General features: G+C 46.5%; 1 protein-coding gene across 1 annotated transcript; it reads right to left on the bottom strand.

Moving 5' to 3' along the window:
• Positions 1–5,020: 5,020 nt before the first annotated feature.
• FIGLA (folliculogenesis specific bHLH transcription factor) lies at positions 5,021–19,885 on the bottom strand. Its single transcript, XM_060027552.1, has 4 exons — positions 19,685–19,885; positions 16,885–17,037; positions 15,091–15,312; positions 5,021–5,323 (listed from the first exon to the last, which is right to left on the bottom strand). The coding sequence occupies exons 1-4, from the start codon at positions 19,883–19,885 to the stop codon at positions 5,288–5,290; spliced, it is 612 nt and encodes a 203-aa protein (XP_059883535.1). The 3' UTR covers positions 5,021–5,287.
• Positions 19,886–20,349: the final 464 nt, after the last annotated feature.

The raw sequence follows: 20,349 nt of genomic DNA, 5'->3' as shown, positions 1-20,349 counted from the left end.
AGGATGCAAACATAAGCACCATGGCTCCAGAGCTGAGCTCTAACTACTACGTTGCCCATGCCCTCTCAGAGGGGAAAAAAATTTGATTTTAAAAAGCAGAACTAGTACAAGACACTGATAAAGTCCATAAGGCTGATACATTCTCCTTTGCCCCCACCAGAAAAAAGAAAAAACCGATTCTGCTTTGATTTTGCTCTTCTAGCCATCACAGAATCTTAAAAAAAAAAAAAAAAAAAAAATCCCTCCAGCTTCTCCCAGATGCCATCTGAATATGATGAGTGCTGGGAAGAGTTGTACCATTCTGTGACTTTAGGAATTATTCAAATGTCAGATGAGAAACAAGACTTCATTGTATTAATTTCCATATTAATAGCCTATATGAAATTTTAGTTGAAGTTCCAGAAGTTCTCACTCAATTCCAAATTCCCTTTGAAATCCAACAGAAGGAACTAGAACTAGCTGGCTCCATCAAACATCATCAGAATTCAAAGTTCTCACTTGCAGAAAGCTCGAGTTGCCTGGCCCTTGACAAAGGACAGAAGAGCATAGGAGACTCCATGTCAGACCCAGAAAATCACATTTGGCTAGCCTCCAATAGCCAGATAAAATTAGACTTTCTGTTAGGCAGTAAAATTATTTCTAATCTCCAAGCCTCTTGACAAAAATGTTTCTAGTCGGCAATAACTTGTAAGGAGAGACACCTGCAGTGTCTAACAGATCTATGTGGCAAGGAACTGAGGGTGATATCTGGCCAAAAACCAGCTAGAAACTGAGGCCGTCAGTCCAGAAGTCCTAGAGGAAATGAATTCTGCAGACAACCACATAAGCTTGGAAGCAGATCCTTCCCCAGCCAAGCCTTCAGCTGAGACCCCAGCCTAGACTGACACCTTGATTTCTGCCTTGAGAGAGACCTGGAAGCAGAGGACCCAGCTAAGCCATGCCCAAGCATGACTTCTGACCCACAGAAACTGTGATATAATGTGTTGTTTTAAGTTGCAAAGTTTGGGGTCGGTCATTTGTTGCTCAGCAATAGATAACTAACACAGGGCCTTAGCACTCTCCAGGGCCAGACATTCTTATCAACAGCCTTCCCCAGGGCATGCTGGAGGTGCTGGAGGAATTGACACCCCAGGGAGTTGGCTCTCAACCTGTGACCATCAGGAGTTAGTGGATAAAGAGCCCGGCTCCCTCCTCTGTAAGTGTGGGGCGGACCCCCTGAGGTGTGTTGTGCATATTTTCCCAGGAGGCCCCAGCAGGACTGAGCCCCAGCTGCCCATAGCATCACCTGCTCAGCATGCATCTTTCATTGTCTGGCTCTTCTTACCTATATCATTTTCCCACTCCCCTATTGGTATTTCCTGGAATTGCCTCCCAGATAAACTATAAATTATGGCCTCATTTATGGAAATCAAATTTAAGACAGGAGAGAGCAGGGAAGACAGGGCTTTCAAAGCAAGACCAAGGGTAAATTCTAAGTCTAGATCTCCTGAAGACACCACTCTCCCAACAAGTAAAAGGTCAGCCAACCCCATGGCTGAGGCCTGCCATGGAAAGAGAATGAAACTTGGGTCCAGGGCCTGGGACTCCAGTCTTGGTCCCATGGACTGTGTGGCCTCAGTAAAGACTCTGACCCCCGGGTCCAGCTGTAAAGTGAGGGTAACAGCGCTTGCTCTCTGTTATGGGCTGACTTGAGCCCCCCAACCCAAATTCCTATGTTGAAATCCTAACCCCTAGTACCTCAGAATATGACTGACTGTATTTGGAGTTAGGGTCTTCAGAGAGACAATGCGGTAAATTAATAAGACAATTAAGAGCTTAAAAAACTAGGTCATGTGAGTAAGTCCTAATCCAATAGGATGCTGCCTTTTTAAGAAGAGGAAATGTGGATACAGACTGACACAAGGAGAAGACAGCCGTCTACAGCCAAGGAGAGAGGCATCAAGAAAGCAATCCTGCTGACCTCCATCTCTTGATCTCAGATACATTTCTGTGCTTCAAGCCCCCCAGTCTGTGGTATTTTGTTATGGCAGCCCTAGAAAATGAATAGTCTCCTACCACCCAGGGTTGTCATGGAGACCGAATGGGACAACAAGTGAAAGTACTTACAGTCTTATTATTGATGCCAAAAGCTCAGCCTCTGTGCACTGGTGCTGAGTCAAATCTCAGTGGCAGAGTTTTGCATGAAGTAGAAAATAATAGCTTTATTGCTTTGCCAGGCAAAGGGGGACACAGTGGACTCGTGCCCCTCCAAAACTATGTGTCCCAACCCAGGAGGATTTAGTGAGGAGTTTTATAGCAATAGTTCAAGGGTGGGGTTGCTGACAAGATTAGGGTATGTGCAGGGCCTGCACTCCTCTAATCTGGTCTCAGGTAATCTTCCTGATGAGCTTCTCTGGTTCCTTTGATCTGGCCTCAGGTGGTCTTCTCTGGTATGAAGAATGCTGACATCTTCCATTTGTTGGGTTTTAATTCTATAAAGAGTTTAAAGATATTGTTATGTGTATCCCTTGAGGTGGAACCAGGACCCTGCCCCAAGGCTGCACTATTGTTTCTTAGCTGCTCCTCCCCTGTCTCTGCATCCCCTCCCTTCCTGGATGACCAACTGTTCCAGTCTGCCCTTTGGAACTCAGGGAAGGTCCTGGAGGCTGGAGTCTGTTCCCTACAAGAAACGGGGAACACGGAAAGGCTTCTGTGCCCAGGAGCCCCACAGGGTCCTGCTCAGTTTCATTATCGCTGATTAAAATGAGGCCACCAGCAACGGTAACCCCACCCACATGAGGGAAGAATCACACAGGGCAGGGAGGCAGTACACACGATTGGTGTGGAGAGGCCCCAGACTCCAGAGGCAAGGCAATCCTTGTTATAAAGTGGCAAAGAACTTGGCTAAATTGTGTATTAGTGATTTGTCAAAGGTAGAACTTGAAAGGAATGACCTTGGATATTTAGCAGAGGAGACTTTTAGGCAAAATATTGAAGGTGCACCCTGGGTCCTCCTTACTGCTGACAGCAAAATGCAAGAGGTGAGAGATAAATTAAAGGAAGAACTGTTAAACAAAAAGGAACCAGAACTTAGACATGTAGAAAATTCTCAGCCTATCTCTATTGCAAAAGGTGAGAAAGCTTGCTCTGAAGAGAGCACTAAGGGTGTGGCTGAACAACCGTCTGATAAAGAGATCACGGGTGCAACGCATAGACTTAATCAGCTATCTCAACAGAGGCCAGGAAGAGAGGTGGGATTAAGAGCAGCAAAGACACCGCCCATATGAACTAAAGGGGAAAGATAAAGCAGGACAGAATGAAGGAAGGTTGTCAGGACAAGACCACAGAGCTATTCAGTGGCAAACACGCACTGTTCTTCAAGGAAAGGGAAGAATGATCCGCAGGCGATTCAGAGAGCATCTGGGCTGCCACTCTGAGCGCAGGCCCAGGGGGCAAGTCTGTTTCCTGTTAGTTTCAGAGGGCAGGGCCACTGCAGAGAGCTGTGTGGGGTTATGCTGCCATCCCAGTGGACCTGGAAGGTGGGACGCGGAGCCAAATAGGATTATTCTGAAACCTTAAAATATAATGGAATTTGCCTTGCTAAGTTCAGGGCTTGCTTGGGACCCATCACCACTTTCTTCCAATTTCTCCCTTTTGGAATGGGAATGTCTATCCTGTGCCTGTTCACCACTATAGTTTGGAAGCACATAACTTGTCTGGTTTCACAGGTTCACAGCTGGAGAGGAATCTTGCCTCAGGATGAATCATACCTCGAGTATTACCCAAAAGTGCTTTAGATGATATTTAGATGAGCCTTTGGACTTTAGAGTTGATGCTGGAATGAGGTAAGACTTTTGGGGCTGTTTGAATGGAATGAATGTATTTTGCATGTGATAAGGGCATGAATTTGGGGAGTAAGGGGTGGAATGCTATGGACTGAACTGTGTTCCCCCAAAATTCATGCACTGAAGCCCTCACTGTGACTGTATTCAACGATAGGGCTTTTAGGAGGCCATTAAGGTTAAATGAAGTCACAAGGGTGGGGCCTTAATCCAATAGGATTTGTGTTCTTATAAGAAGAGGAAGAGAGGCCAGAGTTTGCTCCCTCTCTCCACCATGTGAGGACACAGAGAGAAGGCAGCTGTCGGCAAGCCAGGAAAAGCAAACGAAACCCTTCAGGCCTTGATCTTGGACTTCCCAGCTTCCAGAACTGTGAGAAGTTTCTGTTAAGCCACCAAGTCTGTGGTCTAGGTTATGGCAGCCTAAGTGGACTCCACACTCTCTATGCCTCAGTTTCTCCATCTGTAAAGCAAGGATCGTTGTGCCTATCTTGCAGGACTGTTATGAGAACAAATTAACATATGTAAAGTATGGAGAAGAGGCCCATTTATTAAGTGCTAGGTCTTGGTGAGCAGTCGTTATGAGGACGGCTGTCTGTGCTCAAGCTGCTTGAGCTTGCCCGAAGGTGCCATATGGCCCTAGCTGGGTGCATGAAATTGAGAAAGTAGAGTCAAGTAAATTTGTGACAGGCAAGACCATTTAAAGGGTAATTGTTAAACTTTGAATTATGACAATTTTTTTTTTTAAAGAGACTCTAAAACTTTCAAGACTGCATTTATTTGTCTGTAGAAGATAGCCCTGGGCCAGCCTTTTCACTTTGCATACTTGAGGGAACCTGAAACAGAAGAGAGCCCATCGTAAATGGCTAACAGACAGTTTAAAAACAAACAAAAAATTAGTTAGTAATCAAAGATGTTTACATTTAAAGATACCATTTTTTGTCCATTACAATTCTATCATTTTAATAGATCTCATCGTTGGCAAGGATATGAAGGGCTTGGCACTCTTACATAGCTGGTAGTATTATAAACTGGAACCAAGTGGGACTTCCCTGGTGGCGCAGTGATTAAGAATCCGCCTGCCAATGCAGGGGACAACGGGTTCGAGCCTTGGTCTGGGAAGATCCCACATGCTGTGGAGCAACTAAGCCCGTGCGCCAAAACTACTGATCCTGCGCTCTAGAGCCCGCAAGCCGCAGCTACTGAGCCCGCGTGCCACAACTACTGAGGCTGCGCTCTAGAGCCTGTGAGCCACAATTACTGAAGCCCACACGCCTACAGCCCGTGCTCCGCAACAAGAGAAGCCACCGCAATGAGAATCCTGTGCACCGCAACGAAGAGTAGCCCCTGCTTGCTGCAACTAGAGAAAGCCCGCGCACAGCAACAAAGACCCAGTGCAGCCAAAAATAAATAAATAAGTAAATAAATTTATGTAAAAAAAAAAATTGGCACCAAGTCACAGATTGTACCTACCTGTGACTCAGTTCTACTTCTGGGAATCTATCCTAAAAACAAAATGAAATACAAAAAAGAGCTAAACACAACAGGTTGAGAACAAAAAACTGAAAACAAATGTCCAACAATTAGAAAACTGTCCCATTTAATGAACCATTAAAACTTGTTATAAAGACTATATAATAACCTCCAAACATGCCAATGATAGAATAAGAAAACAACATACAATGTTATACACCTTATGATAATTTCTTAATTCAGCTGTAGGAAAAAATTTTGCCAGCATGGTAGTAGATTTCCATCTGTGGCTTTTTTAAGATGGTAAGACCACCCTGGGCTTCTCAATTTTCTGAAATCTCAACTTAAATCCATGAGCTAAAAACATAAAGTCACTCAAATCCTGGTCAGGCACTTCAGAAATGGAAACCCGGATGTATATTAATATGAAATATTGCAAGCAAATGCTTTAATTTAGCTTTAAAAAACATTTATTTACTTCCTAGTCCACCCATTTACATTTCAAGGGTGAGCTCTGTTAGAATGAAAGGCCATTAAAAGGTTTAACACTATTTCCCCACATCTCCCAGGCCCAACCCTTTGTCCACGCACTGGATGTCGGGCCAGTTACTTAACTTCATTCCTTAGTTTCCTGACATGTAAAATGGGCATAACTGTTTGTACGTCACAGGACAGCTGTGAAAATTAAATAGGTTATTACGTATAAACTGCCAGGAATAGTGCCTGGCACAAAGTAAGTATCAATATCTATTGTTTCTGATCTTGAACAAGTCTTTTCACAATACATGTCATCAAGCTTTCTTTTTTTTGAGTTCAAATTTAGCTTTAGAAGTTTTATTTAAAAATTTTAAAACTTCTTACACAACCAGAATGTTCTAAACCTAGAAGACAATTCATGTATTGCTGTGTTTACCTAGAAGGTTAAAGGATAATTTCATCTTATCAGCCTACAGTCCAGTGTATTACAGATTGTTGTCTTAGTTTCTTTTCTTTTTTTAAGTTAGCTGGGAAATTCCAGGATTGTAATATTTAAGTATCGGAATACAAAAACTCGAAGTTCATTGATGTTGTCTTATTCTCACAGTTCACTTAAAAATGTTGGCCTCATCTAAGTCAAGGAGTTGAAGGCCCAAGAAGAAGGGCGTCTGAGGAATAGACACCCAGCCTGCAGTTCAGCAACTTTAATAAGGTGGGTGTAACTCCTGCTGTTGGTTGTGTAGCTGGATAATCTGACATACTATCCAGTGTACCCTTCCCTCCACCCACTGAGTCAAGGCTGGGGGGTGGAGTGACGGGGCGGGAAGGGATGGATAGATACCGACCAGAAGTCCTCAGAGTTCATTTCCAAGCTTAACAACAGTCTGAAAAGCAAGACTCTCATTTGAAAGAGGCCAACTTTGTTAAAAGGGAGAGCTCCGGTGGGCAGAGCTCAGATGGCTGCTCATGGGGTGTCACGGTGCAGGGAGGAGGCAAGATATGCCAGCGGAAAGCCTACCACAACCGAGACGGAGATGAGATTGAAACAGCGGGAGGTGGTTCCTCAGGGAGGACGGACCAGTGTGTAGAAGCTGCCTGACCCCTGGGAAGGGTCCTGTACTGTGCCATCCCGGCCTTGACCAGGGGACGGGGGAGAGTTCCAAAGGTAACAGAACCCAGGAAAGGCAAAGTAGAGTCTGAGGAAAGCAAGGATCAGTACCCACTTCTCAGGATATGGTCTCTCAGAGGAGCTGGTGAGCACTGGCTGAGGGACATCCTTAGGAACATGGGCCTGAGGGCAGCCGTACAGCCCATCTGGGGCGGGAAGGCTGGGGATACGAGAAGAGGCCTGGGTTCTGCATGGCGTGGCTTAGACAAGAGAAGCCACAGGGGGGCCATGGACACCCACAGCGGATGTCAGCTCAACCACACCCAAGATCAGGGGCCAGAGAACCAGCTGGGCCACAGGTGGGGCAACACACGAGGCTCCCACCACAGCCTCTGGAGTGTACAGACTCCTCACGGTACCAGAGGAGGGGCAGAGGGAGGAGGGAGATCACTTAGGAGGCAAAGGAGCCCCCACACGGAATATTCTGAACGCTGAACTGACTCGGCTTTACTCAAAGAAGACAGGCCTTCACGGGGCAAGATAAAGAGTTCTCCCACCATCTGCGTCATGAGGGGTTCTCAAGAACAAGTGGAGAACAGTGTAGAAAGTAAAGTGGCATTTCTTCCCATCTAAACTGTGCTCTCATTGTTAATACTGCTTCAGTGTGTGAAAGTCCAGCCAGGACCCAGAGATCAGAATCCAGCCTTGTGGCCACAGCCTCACTGCCTCCTGTCTGGAGGGAAAGCCACACAGATGATCTTACAGCAAATGAAGCTCATTCTGAGCAGGGCTTTGGCCACAAAGCCCCATGTGGTCTGTCTCCTCTCCTGGGGACCTGGCCCAGATAGCATGATGCAGGGGGACTCTGCCCCTCGGTGCCTCTCACCTCAGAGCAACCCCAGTGAGGCAGGTGCCCCAGGCCTGTCTTCTACACCAGAGGCACTGGAAGGACGACTCCTGGAGGGAAAAACCTTCCAAAAAGGAAGAGAGCGATCCAAAGAGGACCGGAAGAGTTCTGAAAAATAATTGAGTCGTATTTCTAATCCCTTTATCCTCCCACTAAAAGATCTACCTTTAATACTGTGTCTTTGGCGTACATTTTATCCCTGATCTGCTCTGGATAGCCCCGGAATTAGAACAGGGGAGAAGGTGGCAGGTGGGAGGATACACTGACCTCCCTCAGGGGCGTGTTTATGTGGTCCGAGCATTTGGTGGTTTTCTGCTGACCCAAAGGAGCTGTCTGTCTCCAGGGAGGTCCCACAGCACATCAGAGAAGTCCTGCCTCTAAGGACCCTCTCAGAGAAGGGTCTTTGAGAGATCCTTCCATCCAATTCTTGCCATTCTCTTCCTTGTTCATGTGGGACCAATGAGGTGGATCTTTCATAAAACTCATATAAATAATCCCTCCAAAAGTCCACAAGAATAGAAGAGCACTAACTTCAATTTATTTAATCACCAGACCCATTATGTGTCAGACAAATGGAAATTGCTGGCTTTCTCAAATGATTCTCAGCTCACGGACAGACCCAGGAGCACATACCACATAGAGATCTCCTCAAACACACCAAGCTTCACGTCACACACACTCACATGCATACACATAGGCAAAACCCACTTCCATGATTGATTCAATCTTTTGTCCCCATAGAAGAATCTGAGTTACGACAAAAGAAATCTCCCTCTCTTATTTTCACAAAGAAATAAGGATGTGTCTTCCCTGTAACATTTTCATCTTACTTGATCAGATTGGGCCTTACGGGTCTTCCTTGGGTGCTGGTTGGAGTTCTTCCTAAGTAGCTGTAGCCTGGGGAACACTCCACCAGAGGTGGCATTACTCCAAAGTTAGATGGATCCTGTCCTGCGTGCACCACATCTCACTTTCCCAAAGTTCCAGACAGAATGACCAGCATTCATATCATCAGAGCACCAACCCCTAAACCCCCGAAGTTTAGAAAACGATAACGTCCCAGAGCCAAATGCAACCACTCGTGCAGCCTTTCCTCTGTGCCCAGTGCCCTGGGTCCAGTATGGCAAAATTAAATGCCTACACTGGAGATGCGGCAAGAGGGGGTGGGGACTGACCAACCAAAGAGCACCTACCCCATCAAAAGGGAAGTTCAACTTTTTAAAACTCATCAGAATATGCCCACTAGGCCACAAGTAAATACTGGGGCAGATGAAAGTGATTCCCAAGGATAAGCCTAGACCTACCGCCTGTCCCGCCACACACACACACACACACACACACACACACACACACACACACACACACGCACTCTCTACTATGGTGGAATTTTTGCTATCACACATAACCACTACCTGGAGGAAACGTGAGATGGAAGACAGAACATAGGTGCTTCAGGGCTTTCTCAGGTTGCTAATAAATTCATCCCAACTAGCCAGACCATCTCATTTCAGAGCTTAAATTGCTATTAGAAGAAATGTCCCCAGTGGTTAATTTCACACACAGATGATCACAGCCTGAAGGAGGGGTCGAGGAAATCTACCACCCACCAGGCTTCCTTCTCTCAGAAACTCTTCCCAAGGAACGCTCCCATGACAGGCCAAAATTCAGAGGTGTACAATGGCGGCACACGCAGGTCCCGTAATAGGCACCTACGATCATGCATATAACGCTTTCCAGAGCTCCTCTGGCCCCAGCACAACTGGCATCTCACTTCAACACTGAGGGGGGTCTGTGTCCAGGGACACAGTCTCTACAGGATGACAGGCAACTCTGAGCAAAATTCAGAGCCTTGCATGATGTGAAATGCCCAAGCCATAGCCACGGTGACAAATAGAAGGAATAAACAATGGTGGGTTAGTGAACATCTTGCCACCCAGTAATGTCTAATCCCAAAAGAACAAAATCCTACACCTTGAAAGTCCAATTTTAAACAAGCCTCCCTGGACCTTGACATTAATCCCTATCCCTACCGAGGCCAGAGGCATGGCTGGCCCACGTCCTCTCCATCCACGCACACACTTATTTGCTGATTCGGTCCCCAAGTGAACCCGCTCTGGCCCGAGCAGTTCATCTCCCGTCCTGCCATCAGCAGATTCTTATGTGCTTCACTGGGGATTTTGCCTCTCAGGAATGTTGTTGATACTGCACAGCCTTTTCTGACCACACCCCCAAGTCCCTCCAAATGCCCATCTCTACCAGCACCAGATTCCACTCCTCAGAGATCCTCTCCAAGAGCAGGAAGAAGGGTGCCATTCCTGCAAACTGAAGCTGGAGGGGACCTGCCTCCCAAATCCTGAGCCCCTCTGTATATGAGCATTTCAGTCCAATGTGCCACATCGGCTGTCCCCAGGTCTCCAGTTAGGGTATCTGGGCAGATCCTGAAACCCTATGTAGTTGCCCTTCAAATAAATGGGAATGACCCCTTATGACGATTGTTTGGCAAATAGAGACCAGTCTGAGCTTTGTTTCCTTGGCCCCTTTATCTTGATCCATCCTAGAGAGGGTTATCATGGAGGGGCAGCCTGTCATGGGTGTTGTTATGGGCTGAACTGTGGTCCCCAAAATACAATGGAAGTCCTAACCCCCAGTACCTGTGACTGTATTTGGAGTTAGGACCCTTAAAGAGGTGATTAAGTTAAAATGAGGCCATTAGGGTGGGCCCTAATCCAATCTGACTGGTGTCCTTATAAGAGGAGGAAATTTGGACACATAGAGGAGAGACACCAGGGCAAGCACACACCCAGGAAAGGCCATCTGCAAGCCAAGGAGAGAGGCCTCAGAAGAAACCAAACTTGCCAACACCTTGATGTTAGACTTCCAGCCTCCAGAACTGTGAGAAATAAATTTCTGCTGTTTAAGCCACTCAGTCTGTGTACTTTGTTACGGCAGCTCTAACAGAACAACTACAGGTACTAAAGCCCAAGAGGGGTAAGGAGAACAGCCATGCAGGGAGGAGATGGTATGGAGATGGGAGGTGAGTTACCCACTGGATGTCCTTGAGGAAAGTGATTCCAAGGCTGGAAAAGTACAAGATGCTCGAGCTTGGACCATCTTCTGCCAGAAAGGAAGTGATCAAAGAATGATGGTGACATTCAAGTGGAAAGGCAGCCCACTTACAAGGGCCATCACTGGCCACAAGGAGGACAGTTTGAGTAACAAAATAAGTCATGATATTATATGATGATGTAATAATCCACTGAATGGAAAACCACATGTCTATAGTATTAAAAAGTTAATATAGAAACAACCAAAATGTTCTACAATAATCATTAAACTGTGGCACATCCATCCCATGAACTAATACTCACCAATAAAAAGGCAGAACAGACTACTGACACAATAACTTGGATGATTTAAAGCACATTGTGAAAAATAAATAAAGCACATTGTGCTGAGTTTAAAAAGGCCAGTCTCTAAAGGTTATGCACTGTATGATTCCACTTATACAAAATTCTCAAAATGATAAATTAGAGAGATGGAGACCAGATTAGTGGTTGCAGGGGTTAGGGAGAGTGGAGGAGTAGGGGCAGTGGGTGGGTGTGACTATAAAGGGTAGCATGTGGGACAGCTTTATGGTGATGGTTCCACAAAACTACATATGCGATCAAATGACATGGAGGGCTTCCCTGGTGGCGCAGTGGTTGGGAGTCCACCTGCTGATGCAGGAGACGTGGGCTCGTGCCCCGGTCCGGGACGATCCCACATGCCGTGGAACGGCTGGGCCCATGAGCCATGGCCACTGAGCCTGCACGTCCGGAGCCTGTGCTCCGCAACGGGAGAGGCCACAACAGTGAGAGGCCCGCGTACCGCAAAAAAATAAAATAAAATAAAAATGACATGGAACTATACACACATAATACCAATATCGACTTTCTGGTTTTGATATTGTACTATAGTTACATAAGATGCAGCCATGGGGGGAAACTGAGTTAAAGGCAATAGGGGACTTCTCTGTTGCAAAATAAAAAGTTTAATAGAATGTTTGATGGGCCTTCCCTGGTGGTCCAGTGGCTAAGACTCAGCACTCCCAATGCAGGGGACCTGGGTTCAATCCCTGTTCAGGGAACTAGATCCCACATGACGCAACTAAAAGATCCCCCATGCCACAACTAAGACCAGGCCCAGCCAAATAAATAAATATTTTAAAAATAAAACAATAGCTATCACTTTAAGAAAAAAAATAGAATGTTTGATGAATAATGAGATTTCTAGATAATTTCAAAGCACCTTCGCACAAAATACAGATTAATTACAAAAGAAAAGGGCTAACTTTAAAGTGGAAAGGCCTGGAAGTCACTACGTTAAGCACATGATCAAAGTGAATATCCTTACTAATGGGACAAATCAAAATCTGCCCCCCTTTGACAGGGTGCAATGAGTAGAAAACCACAGCACTTCCATATTGCTGCCAAAGATGCATATCTGAATCTAATCAGGAGGAAATAGACAAGCCCGGATCAAGAAACATTCTACAAAACAACTGGCCTGTAATCTTCAGATGTGCCCAGGTCATAAAAATTACCTAAAGACCAAGGAATTTTTCCAGGTAAAAGGAGGCAAAAGGCAAGGGACAACTAAACGCAATGCATGATTCTTAACTGGGTCCTTCTGCTAGAAAGGACATTTCAAGACTGTTGGTGCTACTTGAATGGGGCCTGAGGATTACATGACTGTAATGCCACATAATCTCCTGATTTAATGGCTGCACTGTGGTCATACAGGTGAACGTCCCCATTTCCCATTTGAAGGAAATGCATGCTGACATCATTAGGGGCGATGGCCATCAGGTTGGCAAATTACTCTCAAATGGATCAGGGAAAAAGTTCTTTGTACTATACTTGCAACTTTTCTTAAGTTGATTTTTTTCAGAATAAATGTTTTTAATTTTTTAAATGAATGATCTGAATGTCAAAGAATGAGAAACCCCTGACAAAACTGATGAAATCCTAAAATCCTTCTGCAAAAACTGGCACTCTTTACCTTCAGGCCTTGGAAGTCACACTTGACAGAAGTTATACACATACGTAAAAAATCTCAAATACGTGATTCTCTGTTCATTCTAAGAATTAGCACACTCTTCCAATTAACACCTTAGACGTGGTTAGCTAAAAGACTAAAACTTGAGTGTTGTGTTCCCTTTTTAAAACATTTCCAGCCAGAACTTTCCTGTTTCCTACTAGAAAATGATGGTCCCCACTTTAAATCAAGTTACCATAAGTTGGCAAATTCAATGATCAATTATCCTTGGAAAAGCAGGACTTCCGTTGTACATCCTTGGCGCTGGCACAGGCCTGCTCTGTACCAGGCCCAAGGGGACTGGCTGGAAGGACTAGCCAGGCACCTCACTGTGAGAATGACATGGTGATGCCTACCTGATAGGGACCAGTGAGGATTAAGTGCAAGCAAGATTCTTGCCTTAATATCTAACACACTAAAACCACATTTGGGGAAGCATTACCATTACTAACTTAGACAGCCAGGTTCAAGGTTCAGTTCACTCTTCTCCTTTTCAGTTCCACTCTTTGTTCTCAGTCACTCCCTGTCAGCTCATGTAATAGAATAGGAATTCTGTATCCTAAGAGTTGACTGGAGAGGGAAGTTTTAAATCTCAAGTGGCCAGAACTGGAAAATCTAGACTGAGCATGTGCACAAGTGGGATCCTTAGAAAACAGTAATCAACTCGGAAACGAGGCCAGCCAGTCAGCAGAGAGCCTGTAAGACCTCAAACCACAGCGGAGCATTGGTAAGAGCCAAGTGAGAAAACCCAGACCACTTGTTGCAAACAGAATGACAATGCCTGGGGCCCATTGTTGACTGCTCATCAATCAGTACTGACTGCTTCAGAAAGAGAAAAGCAAGTACCGTATGCTAACACATATATATGGGATCTAAAAAAAAAAAAAAAAAGGTCATGAAGAACCTAGGGGCAGGACGGGAATAAAGACGCAGACCTACTAGAGAATGGACTTGAGGGTATGGGGAGGGGGGAGGGTAAACTGTGACAAAGTGAGAGAGTGGCATGGACATATATACACTACCAAATGTAAAACCGATAGCTAGTGGGAAGCAGCCGCATAGCACAGGGAGATCAGCTCGGTGCTTTGTGACCACCTAGAGGGGTGGGATAGGGAGGGTGGGAGGGAGGGAGACACAAGAGGGAAGAGATATGGGGATATATGTAGAGCTGGTTCACTTTGCTATAAAGCAGAAACTAACACACAATTGTAAAGCAATTATACTCCAATAAAGATGTTAAAAAATAAATACTGATTGCTCATGGCGTGGCAAGCAGACTTAATAAAGTCCAAGTGAACACTGACATGCCAGGTACTATGCTAGACACTCTGCTGACATGATGTCATTTGAATCCCACAGTTACCTTATGTAGGTACAATTGTCATTCCCATTCTACAGATGGGGAAACTGATGGTTGGAAAATTTTAGCAGCTCACTCAAGGTCACACCGCAAACAAGTGGTAAAACCAGGGTTTGAACGTCAGCATTCTGTCTCCAGAGCCTGCACTCAACTGATCTTCTAAACCACCTCCCACCACCACCCATCATTTGTTACTCCACGGCCCCCACTGTTCCTTATACCACGCTGAGCAACTTGCTTAGTTCCAGACTCCTGCAAGCCTTTCTTGTTTCAGCAGCAATCGTGTTGGAGGACGGAACAAGGGGTCTTGCTTGTGTAACACTGAGACACAGCCAGAGCAAAACGTCCACTTTCTAGACTTGGAGAAGCAGACTGCTCCATGCAATGGCTTCCTTGGTTTGGCAAGGTAATAAGTGATAATGTTACAATAAACCCCTTTGTTATTACTTAGAAAACTCTGTCTTCCAACAAGGCCAACTTAAAAACAAATGCACGTGTGTGAGTGCGCATGTGTGTGAGTGAGCGTGTGTGTACATGGGATCACCATTCAGCTTTATGGAGGGCAAGCTACTTCTTTTTCTGGAGACCTCAGAATCCGGAAAACCCTTTGATGTATTAATTAGGGTCGTAAAAAATTAAGCTTAGGTCCCTGTTGGGTGATTTTGGAAGAGTTTCCTTCCCCTTGAGCAGCTTTCCAATTAACTTGGGAACATAATAACAGACCTTTCCAACTAGCAAACTCACCTCCCCACCTAGGTGCTTTCACACAATGATCTTGTTTCAATCATGTTTTAACATGGAAAATATCTCATGCCCAAGGGATGCATTATGAGTTTTTGGACATCAACATGACTAAGAAGAAACACTTCACCAGACTCCTGGCTGGAGAGATAACTCCCATTGTAGACATCGCCCCCTGGCGACAAGTGTGTGCCAACTCACCATTGCCGCCATCTGCCCAGGACCCTTCCTCCTCATTCTTCAAGCCCACAGCACAACCGGCGTGTGGTATATTTCTCGATAGCTCTCTAGCCAAGGACATATGTGGTTCAGAAGTATTGTTGCTACAGTTCTGATGATCTGGGTCTTGTTTCTAGAAACCATATTTAGTTGTCAAACAGTATGACAGATTTTAAAGATTTAAATCAATATATTTCAAAGTTCTAATGTACGAAATTGTATTTAAGTAATGAGGGCAATGCTTAAGTTATTCTGGAAAGAAAATCATTGCTCAACAGACTGTATTTTGTTCTACTATAACCTTAAAATGTTGTGTGATTGGCAACTGCATTAAAAAGACTATAGCATGGGACAGAGTCTATGTTTTATAATGAATGCAGCACAAAACAAAGCACTTCTGCTAGACAATTCACATGCAAGAAAAAACTAAGGCAGCCACCTGCACCTGTCCAGGTATTACGACCGTGCCACAACCCAGCCATCCAGTTTGGCCAGTAGGACAATCCATTCCCACCACTGCAAAATGTATCCTCCCAGTAGTCACGTAATTAGGACTAGCAGACAAGAGGAAGAAACTAAGAAGTACCATTATACACGTGGCTATTTCTGCCCTAAGTTCCTAGAACGAATACGTTTCTCTTCTCTCTACTATCTGTCCTCTTTTGTCCCTAAACAGGATCACATAGCTAATTAGAAAAGGCCTTCATGGATCTAACAACTGTTGTTCTTCCATCCTTTTGATTCTTCTCTCCAGGCTCAGACTTCCAAGTTGAATGAGCTTGAAGTCTGCCACTTCCCTCTGCTTGGATTTCAGATATTTACCAACCACATACCCTCAACGCACAGTAAGGTGACTTCCAGCCACCCCTGGCCCCCCTGCAGCTTCTCAAACAACTTCCCATGCTCAGATTCCCAAGATGCCCCCTCCCTGATTGTAGGTCCCCATCTTGCTTCTCCACCTGCCCCTCTCTGATGGCTCCTCCTTTAGCACTCATTTCTAAGGCCTCTTCTCTCTTCATAGTTTACCTCCTCTGACGACTAACCCATTTTCAAGCCTTCTGCATTTGCCTCTCCATAGAATGAGCCCATGAAACCAGCCCACACCTTCCACTGCCTAATGGACACCCCTGAGCTATGTGCCCCAGTAATGATGGTGACATTATGGTGCCTCACAGTTTACAAAGCAGGTTCACTTGTGTCGTCCCACTGGATGGTCACAAAACCCCATGAGATCAGCATCACCAGGAAATCAATGAGCTCTCCGGCAGGGTTGCCCCTCAGGGAGGGCCTCTCCCAAGGGACATCCCTCTTCCTTTCTGTGTCCTGCCTGAGGTGCGTCCTGCTGAAGGAAAGCGCTGCCGTAGAGAGGGTTTAAGGAAACTCCTCTCATGCCCCTGCTGTCAAAGTCCCAGTAAAGGCTAAGCAGTTCGGAGCTAGATGCCCTGGACAGCAACAGGAGGTAGGGATACAGATGGCCAGGAACTTGGCTCCAAAGCTTGCACAGACCTAGATTCAGACTCCAGTTCTGACATTCCTTAGCTGTGTGGACTTTACCTGTATTTTGGCAACTTCTTCAGTAAAACCAGGATCATAAATAGGTCAAAGGACTGTATAAACTAACTAGAACGGACACATCAATTGTCTGGCACCTAGACAGGGCTCAATAAACAGTGGGTATCGCTGTTCTAACTTCTTAAACCTTTACCTCAGAGTCTTTGGCTCCTTCCAAAACATCACTGAGAACTTGTATGTATTCAGTTGCACCTTTGAGGATATCAACTTTGCTAGGCTTCCTGCTTTGGGGGAGAAATGGCACCAGCGCCTTCAGTTTGGCAAAACCACGGTTGAGATTTTTTATCTGGAAAGCAAAAAGGCACAGTGACACACAGGAAGCTAACTTGTAAGGCATCCCCCCAAACCACGGAAGGCGGTTGTGAGGGCTCGTTTCCACAGCTCTCTTGTCTGGGCAGGGAATCTAGGCAGGCACGTGCCGAAGAGCCATCGCTCCACTGGCAGTACACTTCCTGGCAAGGGGAGAGGGAGGGGCATGAACCTGGCAGCAGGGATGGATGGACTGGGAGGCGTGTCTAGGTCCACACAGACCTCCTTCTCTTCCTCTGGGAGCATCCCCACTGCAAGGTAGAGGCGGGCTGGGTAGTGCTTAAAAGCTCTGAGTCAGTACATCAGGATTTAAAACCCAACTCTACCATTTAGCTTTACAAAACTGTGTAGGATACTTCATATCGCCAAGCCTTGGTCTGTTTACCTGCAAAGTGGAAAATACTCCCCTTGTTGTGGTGTAGCTTTTCTTGTGGTGATTAAGTGACATAATTACACACCAAACACTTCCTCCTGGCACACAGAAAGTCTTCAATAAGTTGTACTAACGATAATGAATAAACTGTACAAACACTCGTCTATTCAGGTACTGTGCCAGCAACTCTTCAACCTCTTTCCCAGCGGAGTTGATGATATAGAGTCCAGAGAGTCTGCGCGTTGGCAAGACTTGAAAAGTAGAATGAAGAGCCTTTTTTCCTTCATCTCCAGGGTCTAGTTCCTTGGCTCTGAAGGCCTAGAATTCTGATGATCAACCCGCCGCTGGAGGACACAGGCCCTCGAAGAACCGGTTCCCACTACACCATGAAGCCAATATACTCACTCACTTATATTGAGAGCTCCCTCCTACCCCACATCAAAGTGGGCAAAGGACATAGTCAGCCCATTCACAGCAGAACACAGTGAATGTATTTCATAAGTTTACTGGTCATAATGTATTTCATAAGTTTATTGGTCATAAGTTTCAATAAACTTATGAAAATATTCAACTTTAATAATCAAAGAACTACAAATTAAAACAGAAATTAGATACCATTTTTCATGTACCAAGCTGGTAACATTTTTGTTTTGATTATCGTACCCAGCATAGGGGATGGAAAAAGGGAACAGTCCTATAGCCTGCAAAAGGGGATAAAAATTAATAAACTTTTCTAGAAAGCAATTGGGCAACCTGTATCAAAAGTCACAAGATCGTTTATATCCCAGTAATTCCACTTCTACTGTTTTGCTCTAAAGCAATTATCAGACATGGGCATAGATCTATGTACCAGTAAAAAGCTGCAAAAAAATCATATATGCCCAACACTAGGAGACTGAATAAGTAACAGTCCATTTATATGTTGGACTATGCAGTCAAAAGCTGCTCTGCTTAGAATATGAGGAAATGCTTTTGATAACGTTAAGAGAAAAAAATACAAAGATTTGTACTAAATCATAGCACCTTTGTAAGATTATGAATACGCACAAATATAAGTAGAAAAAAGACTAGGAGGATATACACAAGAATGATAGTTCATGGTAGTTATATTTGCATTGTGGGTGTTTCCATTCCCTATTTAGTCATTTCTCTGTCTTCCAGGTGTACTAATTTCATCATTATAAAGAAAACTAAGGTCATTCGTTTTAAAATAGTAGGTAACACCAGGACCCATTCTCTGCAGAAAGCAATTCCTTCCTGGTGGGGAAAGCCCAACTTAAAATGCAAAATATCGGATCAGAATCTTGTTTGAGAGCCACATCAACACATCAGATCACAGGGTTATCATAAAGGGCTCCCAACTTTCCCTTAAGTCTTCTACACCTGCTTGGTCCTTTCTCCTCACACCCGTACCCAAACAAAGCTCCGAGTTGATTGACTGGGGCTACGTTTCTAAAGGGCCCAGGAGTGTGCAGGAACAGCCCCCAGCAGAACTTCCGCCTCAAGTCCCAGGCCGGAATGTGCGCGCACCGTCTTCCAGCGTTCGCCCTTCCCTCTCTCGGTAGCCTCTGCAGCAGCCCGACCCAAGGACTGCAAAAGGCGGAAAGGAGACGGAATCTCACAAGTTTGGGGCCCGAGTTTAGTTAGTAATACTAAAAGCTACCAGTAGATGGCGCTCCAACTCCGCCCGAGGGACCATCCCCGCGGGTGAACCCGCGTACCCGCCAGAGTGGAAAAGATCCACTTTCTGTCCCCCGCCAGGGGGTTGAGTGGGAGTCTGGGTGCACACCCAGGCTTTGTTTAAATTCTTTGTTTAAAGTAAGGAAAAGAGTAACTTCCATTAGGCTCCCTGTGCCTCGCCCTATTTGTGCTTGGAGGCAGAGCGCTGGGAAAAGGGGACCCCAAGCACCCACCCAGCGCAGGAGGTAGTGAGACGTAAGCGCACTGCCGCCTCTGAGGGTTCAAAGCGCCTGCCAGGGGGAGACGTTTCTGAAGTGGTAAGCGGCCCCCTCGGCCTTCCCCAGACCCGCTTCCCGCACCGGTCCAGGTGGGTCGCAGGTGAGGCGCCATCCCGGCGCGGGTGGAGGCGAACACGAGCGGCCCTCGGGAGGTCGAAGTCGCCCCGGGCCCCCGGGCGGGGAGTGGGCGCCCTGGGCCCCCGAAGGTGTCCGAAATGGGTGGCGGGTCTGGGGGGAGCCGGGAGGAAGGCGGCCGGGTCTCGGGACAGGGACCTCGCGGGGCCGGCGCTCACCCGCTCGCGCTCCTTGGCGTTGGCCACGCGCCGCCGCTCCAGCACCAACTGCAGGTCCTCCGTGGACGAGTAGCCGCCCGACGGCAGCCGCTTGAGCCGGCAGACGGCGGCCAACTGGGGCAACGGCCCGAACTGCTCCCGCAGCACGTCTTCCAGCACCTCGGCCGGTGGGGCCCTCAGGAGCGCCGGCGCGGCGTCCATGGCGGCGCGCGGGGGCGGGAGGCCGGGTCTTCCCGCGCGGGTACCTGGGCCACGCGGGGTCGGGGGCGGCGGCGGCTCGGCCACCTGCCCCCATTCCCCTGCGCGCCTGCGTACCTGCCCCTCCCGCTCTGGGGAAACCACTCCGGGACGCTCGGTTCAATAAGCCCCACAGGTGATTTCCGTGGATCCTGGATTACAGCGCTGGCTCGCAAATCGGCTGCACACTGGAGTCACCTGGGGAGTTTTAAAAAATCCACCTGCTCGGGGTACCAGTCCCCCACATTCTGACTCAACCAATCTGAGTTGGGACCTGAGCGTCTGGACATCTGTACACACGTGTAGGCAAATATACATACGAACATATATACGTTTACCAGAAAAAAATTGATGGATAGGGGCTTCGCTGGTGGTGCAGTGGTTGAGAGTCCGTCTGCCGATGCAGGGGACACGGGTTCGTGCCCCGG

Source organism: Delphinus delphis, chromosome 12 (genome assembly GCF_949987515.2).
Source record: "Delphinus delphis chromosome 12, mDelDel1.2, whole genome shotgun sequence".
In the NCBI taxonomy this organism is placed as follows: domain Eukaryota; kingdom Metazoa; phylum Chordata; class Mammalia; order Artiodactyla; family Delphinidae; genus Delphinus; species Delphinus delphis.
Note: the sequence above shows the minus strand (reverse complement) of the source record. Positions and strands in the feature narration are given on the sequence as shown.